Source organism: Morone saxatilis, unplaced genomic scaffold, assembly GCF_004916995.1.
Source record: "Morone saxatilis isolate NCDOM2014 unplaced genomic scaffold, NCSU_SB_2.0 Contig17, whole genome shotgun sequence".
Classification (NCBI taxonomy): Eukaryota; Metazoa; Chordata; class Actinopteri; family Moronidae; genus Morone; species Morone saxatilis.
This window is the reverse complement of record NW_023339729.1, coordinates 8,740,045-8,748,369: the sequence shown is the minus strand read 5'-3', so window position 1 is coordinate 8,748,369 and position 8,325 is coordinate 8,740,045. Positions and strand designations below refer to the sequence as shown.

Below are 8,325 nucleotides of genomic sequence, written 5' to 3'. Positions count from 1 at the left end.
TACCAAAACTTCTCCACAACAGATGATATCTACTGTAACCAAATTTACATTAAGGGAAATGAACCCGTAATGTTACTAATAATAAAGCGAGAGCAACAGCACATCATAGTTTAAATAAAGAACGGTAATTAATCTGCATGGATATTTTATTTGAGCCATTATCACATAAGGTTTAAAAGTATAGATTGTGCAAACATTTATTTACACACAATGAGATCTATCAGTAAGTTTGAACATTATTTATTAGAATTGAAGCTGTTTCTCATAAACCAGAAAACATCTGTTCAAGTATAACTCGTGATGTGGGTTTCATATTTAAGCTCCATACAATAAATGAGTGAACATTAAACAAACAGAGAGAAAACAAGTATTCCATTTCACACCGCTTGTTTACAACCAAATTCACATACTTTTGTTATTGCAGAAAGTCAGTTGTGTCATAAACTCATTTGGAAGCAGAATGCAGAAAAGGCCAAAACAAAATCATTGATTAGTCCTAAACAGTAAATAGTAATGTGTGTAGTACTAATACTGCAGATGGATCAGCATGTCCTTCTCACTACTTATACTGGAACACTTGTTTTGGCTTTGCATCTCATGCCCTTCCATATACAAAGGGCAGCTATACCACATAACACCCCCAGGATGAGCACAGGAGCCCCTAGAGCCAAAGCCACTGTTAGTTCTGCTCCCACTGCTATAACCATCCCAGCAAACACCAACACAACGGCAGCAGCCGATGCCACGCATATTTTCTTTTTCTTCTTTTCTCTCTCTTTCTTTTCCTTCTCCTTCTCAGCAACCCAAATTCTCCTCTCCTCATTTTTCTTCTCTTCCTCCTGTTGTTTCCTCTGCTCCTCCTCCTCTCTCAGCTTCTTCTGGGCTTTCTCATACATCTCGTTGGTGTAATGCTTCCCCCCGTTATCCTGTACCATTTCCTTGATCATGGTGAGCAGCTCTTTGACCTGTACTTGGTCATCTGGGTCGTTGTTGTTGAAGGCATGGTATCTACGTCCAAATGTAATCGAGAGCCTCCGCAGCTCCTTGCACTCCTTCAGAGCATTGTCAGCTTTGGCCTGATCTTTACATGTAAACAGCATGATAGTGTACATGGAGGCATCATCTCCAAAGTTGTCCTGGATCCACTTCACAGCGTTTCTTTCCTCCTCAGTGAACCTTACTCCGAGCCTGATCACCAGTAGGAAAGCGTGAGGGCCTGGCACCGACATCTTAACACACTCCTCTATTCTGGATTTTAATTCTTCCTCTAAGATGCCTGTATCAAACAGACCTGGAGTGTCAATCACCTGGACCAAAGTCCCGTCCACTTCTCCGCTCTGTGTTTCGCAGTGTTTGGTCACAGACATAGGGCTTGGGTCCTCTTTGAAGGCAGGTCTCCCAAGGATGGTGTTTCCTGAAGCACTCTTTCCTGATCCAGTCTTGCCCACCAGGACTATCCTCAACCCTCCTGTCAAATCCAGAGCTGGAACGGCAGATGCAGAATTAATGATGAGCACAAGACAAAAGTGAATCATTTGAGTGTTTTTTCCCACATTAATCTGCAGTTTTGATTTATGGGCACTACTTGAGTTGCATTGGGTTGTATGAACGTTTTGTATATATCACTCTAGTATAACTTTATATAGCCTTAACTATCTTAACTATCTCTGTAAAGGTAAAAATGTTGACAGGACACCTCAAACAACAAGTAATAGTGATTTGTACCCTTCCTATTTTGAATTTTTAAACCATGGAAGTAAAACATTCACAAATCCTAGATACAGTATTTTTAGTTTATGACATCATCCTAATGTAAAGTCTATGGGCCGATCGGGACCACACGGGCGGGGCCAGCAGGAGAAGCATTATAATGCGCATGTGTAGTGAGCCATAACAATTTCAAAAGTGCTGGGTGAGTGATTCTCATTCAAATAACTTGGGACCTTTCAGCAATCTCGTATACAATTCTTATAATATTTCATAATTTTAAATGTTATAAAACCTGCTTTGCAAGTGTTTTTTTTATTTGCTAGATCTCAAGGACACACAATGTGTTTTGGTAAAAAATACTGAATGTAAATATAACTTTAATAACTGGAGGACTGGAGTTAATAAAAGAGGTTTTCCCCGACCATAAACAGTCTGTGGTTGTAAATGTAATAAACTGCTTATAAAATTCAGGTTTCAGTTGCCCTGCTACTCTTTTGCAAACAAGATAGTAAGTGGATGAATGCTCTTCATGAGGGATTCAAAGGTGCAAAAACTCAAAAGTCATTAAGTGACTAATAAGCAGTTAAGTCTGATACAGATGTTAGGAAGTCATTAATAATGTAATAGTCATTAATTTTCGAAATTCACTGAAAGCAGCTACTCTAAAAAGAGCTAGTGATACTAGAGACAGAAAAAGAGGAGACAAAGGGATGTTTCACTACCTGGCAACCCAAAAGTTGATGTGAAAAACATTAGTAAACCACATATTAACATTAATAAAGCCATTAGTATAACTTATAAAGCCTTCATACAGTGTTCCTTATTAGAAAGTGATATACAGATATATGTATGTGTAACTATACTGAGAGATTTCATGAGAGAGACAATGAATGAGCATACCGTCAAAGTTATTCAGACCACACCCATCAGACCGAGGTAGAGTTTTCTTCTTTTCTCGCAGTGGTATTGCTGTGATATGAAATTATACCATTGAGACCGAGAAGAAAAAAAGACTATTAGTCACTGACTTCATTATCAAGGTCTACATTTTTTTTCTATTTCCCTCTGCTGATCTTTCCAGTGTCACAGTAAGAGTTACATCTTACAGTGATCACATTTTTTTTTGGTTTGTTTTTTTTTTAGCCTTAAGTCAGATAGATTGTCTTACCTTCAGCCATTACTTCGGATTTACCTTTTCCAGTTCCCAGGTGGCCAAATGTACTGTTCCAGGCCTGAGAAGTGAACATAGACAAGCTCTGTGGCTTGACACTTTCGTGTTAGTTTTCTGGGAAACTTCTGGAAGCCTGGCTTATGCACACAGGGGGCTTCCTATTTCCTTGTATTGTCTTTAGTTTACATCTAACAATGTGCATCCCCACAGAGGCTGTCCACATCTCTCTGAATATGCTGAGCAGATTTGCGTATGGGCATGGCTGGTATGTTTTAGAATCACAAGAGCAGCATTCAAGCTCTATAACTGATAAACTTTAGGTTTATCAGTTTGAGGCCTGGTTGTTTAATAGGAAGGAAACAAGAAACCTCTGGAGTATATCACATCCTTCTATTGATGGCGTGTGTTAAATATTTTAAATATATCTGTACAGTATCAACATGCAAGGAACATAGGATAACCTTTGGAAACAGGTTGACCTATCAGCCTTAACTAATACTAATATGTATTTGTATCAAATATGATAATGTATCTACACATTTCTTTCTGTGAAATAACAGACTAGTCACATTTAAAAAAAGATGCTAAACATACAAAAAGCTATCAAAAATATATTTTTAAAAAGTAGAAAAATTAAATTACCAATGAATGACAAGAAAACTGATCTTCAGACTTTATTGACATTTGAAACCCACACAGACATATATAGAAAAACTGTATGTAGCACATTCCTCATTCCCAATAACAAACAGAGCATGCACACTGATATTTTCTATTTAAGATTTAGTTAAAGGGCATCTTTGTAGAGGCTGTTTCAGGCTTTGCATTTGCATCATATATTGTCTATTCCATATTTTCTTTTTGTCACAGGTCATATATATGATGTGCAATCTAAACCAGTGAGTCCAACTGCTGCACCTGCCGCCATTACCAAAGGTGAGCTGGCATACGCTCCTATGCCAACTACTGTAACAGTAGCAGCAGCTATCATTTTACACCAGTAACGCTCTTTCTCCTGCTTTCTGATGCTCTCCTCCTCTTCCTTCTTTCTTCGCTCTTCCTCCTCTTCCCTCTTTTTCCTCTCCTCCTCAAGTTTCTTCTGGGCTTCCTGGTACATCTCATTGGTGTAGTGGCTTCCTCCATTGAACTTCACCATGTTCTCTATCTTCTCTAGAAGCTCTGTGACCTGGGTTCTGTTTGGTCTCTTGTCATTGATGAGTGAATGGTATCTTCCTCCACACTGGTTTATCAGTCTTTGTAGAGCTTTGCTCTCTGCCACACAGTCTTCCACAGATTTACCTTCTAGCAAGTCAGCATGTGTAAACAGGACTATGGTATGCATGGAAGAACATGAGCCAAAATTATCCTGAATCCACTTCACAGCTGTCTTCTCCTCGTCTGTGAATCTTGCCTTCAGACTCATCACTAACAGAAAAGCATGGGGTCCAGGAACTGACTGGGAAATACACTCCTCAATGTTTCCTTTCAGTTCTTCTGGTGATTGCTTTGTGTCACACAGCCCTGGGCTGTCGATGACAACAATGTTCCTCCCACCATCCTTTACTTCTTCTTTTTGAAATTTTCTAGTGACAGACTCAGGTGACGCTTCTTCTTTAAAGGCATTTTCACGTCCCAGGATGGTGTTTCCAGAAGCACTCTTTCCTGCTCCAGTTTTTCCAACCAGAATGAGTCTCAGGTCTTTCAGATGTGTTGAACCTGTGGAGAATTAATAAAACATTGGTGTCACAAATAAAATAGTCACTTTTAGGTGGTGTGGTTGCTTATGTGTAAAAATATTTGCATTCACTCATCAAGAATTATTGATAAAAATCTCACTTCTGCTGACTGCTTTAATTTAACATTTTACTGAATGTGTGGTTGTATCCAACTCTGTGTATTCCCATTCAAAGTCATCAGGTGCATATTTTAACTGAACACCTGGAAACACACACAGCACCAGCTTTTTTTAGCTAACTAAGCTGAAGCTAACTTTTATATAAAAACTTCACCTGGACTGCATATTGCTGCAGAATCCATAGAGATTTTTAGTTTTGGTTGTTTGACATTATGAGAAAAGAGACATTACTCATACACATTGTAAGGATGAGTAAAAAACAAACGCTTTGATGAAGACAAGAAATGTAGGCCTACTTGAAGGTATAGTGCTATGAGGATAAGTCATGTCTGTGAACTAAGTAGCGTTAGAAAACTTTGTTAGTGTTAGCTCACCTACTAAAATGCTTTATCTACAGTAGTTTATGCAGTGATGCTACAAGAGCATGCAGTGTACAGCAGGCTACACGGATTATTAACATGCCCCACACTGATATAGGTTTATGATGAAAGCCAGCTTCAAGTTGGTAGCTTTTGGTAGTTGAAGCTGTTCAGCCACGAGCGCTTTAAATAAAGCAATATAGCAAGCCACAAATAATAAAAAGTAAAATGAGCGTGCGGAAGACAGAAGAGTAAACTACTGTAAATTATTATTTTTTATTTTCTCAATAGATCATATTATATTATATATTTAAATATATATTCAGTTATGTTTGATTGAATATAATCTTTTCAAGCCTATATTTTGTCAGTTTAAGGGCTCCGTATTTCCTACTCTCCTCTCACGACACACCTGCAGTGCCGGTGACATTCCTTCCTTTAACATACAGTGTAGCCTACCTTTGTGTTGAGCTTGGCAATGAGCAGTGTGACTGCAAAATGTGACCAGCACAAGCAGGGTGCAAACTTGGATCCAAGCTTTTCCTCGCAACATCCCTGAAGCAGTTAAAATCTGTCAAAAACTTCACAGACAAAAGGAGAAAAAAGGGAAAATCTATTAAAACAGGTGGCAAATACATGTTTTGATTAATTAAATTATAAAATATATGGTAACGTAAATTGTTTGGTTACATAATTAAACAATTTAATCACAGGAAATATAATACAAAATATAAAACAATAGGGGTATTATACTTAACCTAGCCTACCTGTATGAGTCTCCTCAGCTGTATGATATGTCAGCAGGAGAGACTATTATATGTCACAAAATTCATAACACACCCACTTCTCAAATAACAAGGAAATGCACACACTGAGCAGGCTAAAGGAGGAGGGAGCCACCCACTGGTGGCAGGAGGGATGGCATAGGTTCAGGTTACAAAACTGTGTGTACTGACAGCAAGCAGCCCTGGAAACTGAAAATTGTTCGTATTCAGTGAAAGTGACTAAAGGGGTTGAGCCCCCTTGACAACCTCAATGTCAGCTTCTCAACATACAGGATCATAGCCATGAATAGCCCTCTACTACTAACTCATTTGTTTCCTATACATTGATCTGGGAGTATTTCAGACAAAATCCCTCCCTAACTTTGACGAAGCCTGTTGTAATGTACTTAAAATCTATTTGAGCCCAAGGAAAAAGGCTATAGTTGAATCTATTTTTTAAAAAAATCTTATTTTCTTTTCCTCTTAAGAAATATTGTGATGCATATGTAGCCCACCACTAACTACACAGGCCTCCCAAATCATTACAGGATCATCAATATCTTCAATCATGTCATCAATCTTTATTCATTGATGACAGTAACGTGAATGTGCATAGTGGTGGCTAGAGGTAGGACTGAAAACAAGCAGATTTGGAAATGATGAATGAATGATACTGATATTGAAAACCGGACGGGATAAACAGTGCCTCGTCATGATAAAGCTAAATACAGGCATTCAAGGTGAGCTGGTCCCACCTCATATTCTTTATCATCTCATTGGTGTAGTGGCTTCCTCTATTGAACTTCACCATGTTCTCTATCTTCTCTAGAAGCTCTGTTACCTGGGTTCTGTTTGCTTTTTTGTCATTGATGAGTGAATGGTATCTTCCTCCGCACTGGTTTATCAGTCTTTGTAGATCTATGCTCTCTGCCACATCCTCCCACCATCCTTTACTTCTTCTCTAGCTTTTAGTGACAGACTCAGGTGACATTTCCTCTTTAAAGGCTTTGTCACGTTTCCAGAAGCATTCTTCGTGTTCCAGTTTTTACAACCAGAATGAGTCTCAGGTCTTTCAGATGTGTTGAACCTGTGAAGAAATAATAAAACAGCTAGAAAAAAACAAAACTTTAACTTTAGCTTTTTTTCAACTTTCAGATGGTGAAAAAACTACCAAGCTTAAACTATATTGCATCATAAATACTTCACCAGCCAGTGCATGTTAACCATCCACATACTGGACTGCATATTGCTGCAGCATCATTTTATATGTACCTGTAAATGTAGCTGAAGTATTTCAGCAGCTATATTTTTGACTACTCATATAACCGTATTTTGTCAGTTTAAGGACTCCATGTTAAACTTCCATTGACTGAACCTAACTCTGTACCCTGTCTGCCCTCTAGTGGACACCAGGAAGTATTGCGGCATGAACCAGTGACACTAAACCAGAAAGGAACACTGTTCTCCACTGCATACCTACTTTGTTCTTGTTTTTAATCACTGCCACTGTGTTTTCTTGTCTATAAAACAATTATGTAACACTGTGGAAACAATCTCTTCATCTATACACAATGTATATACGTGATGTACTTTGTATTGCTTTTGGCTGTGGATTTGACCAAATAAAATGACCAGCAGAAGCAGGGTGCAGAATTTGGTCAGAGCTTTTCTTCGTAGCAGTTGGAGTAATAAAGTTCAAAAGTTCCCTTTGGGGAAAGTTATGTTAGGCCTTTTGGGATAAATGATCACAAGAATTATGTCACAAATAAGGAAATATGTACAGTAAAGTACCTATAGCTCTCATTTATCAGCAAGTGAATTCACACACACAATCCACAAAACTGAACAATAACTTTCTCTTGACACTCATGTTAGCAAGTTACAGCTAAGTTAACTGTGTTTAAAACCAACAACATACCTGAAAATGGATAACTACAAGGGTGACAGGGTCAACACGTGTCCTGAGAGCTTGAAAGTGGAAAAGAAAGATGTGACATGTGGTTCTTGTAGCTCTCCACAGTCCCTCCCCAAGAAGAAAGCCACAGAGAAGTTTCAGTTTTAGGTTTTAGATATTTAGAATGCAGCACTATGTGTGGGATGGTATAGTGGCAGACAGTTTGCCATTGTTCCAATTTAACATAAAACTTATTTCCAGTATTATCAGTCAAGCAGTTTTTTCAATGGAAATTCCCTTACCCTTGACTATTGATCTAAACAGGCTATGTGAAGTTTTAGTTTCTAGTTTTTAGTTTTTAGAACTTCCACTGGCATTAATGTGAACACAAAAACTGTGCGGCGGGAGCTTCCTGGAATGGGTTTCAATGGCCAAGCAGCTGCATGCAAGCTTTACATCACCAAGTCCAATGCCAAGCGTCGGATGGAGGGTGTAAAGCGCATCGTCACCGGACTGTGGAGCAGTGGAAACTGTTATTTAGGGTTTGGGCTAGGCCCCTTATCTCCAGTGAA

At 38.6% G+C, this 8,325-nt stretch overlaps 1 protein-coding gene across 1 annotated transcript in view; it reads right to left on the bottom strand.

Annotated features, from left to right (window-relative positions):
- LOC118326567 overlaps window positions 1-5,886 on the bottom strand; it is an 11,667-nt gene extending 5,781 nt beyond the window's left edge. The window contains exons 1-6 of the mRNA XM_035659585.1: window positions 5,863-5,886; window positions 5,555-5,676; window positions 3,756-4,597; window positions 2,879-2,972; window positions 2,611-2,679; window positions 480-1,483 (exon numbers count right to left, since the gene is read on the bottom strand). Coding sequence (XP_035515478.1) covers window positions 564-1,483; window positions 2,611-2,679; window positions 2,879-2,972; window positions 3,756-4,597; window positions 5,555-5,648 — 2,019 coding nt within the window. The 5' untranslated portion in view covers window positions 5,649-5,676; window positions 5,863-5,886 and the 3' untranslated portion in view covers window positions 480-563. The remainder of the gene's footprint in view (window positions 1-479; window positions 1,484-2,610; window positions 2,680-2,878; window positions 2,973-3,755; window positions 4,598-5,554; window positions 5,677-5,862) is intronic.
- Between the last annotated feature and the right edge of the window lie 2,439 nt (window positions 5,887-8,325).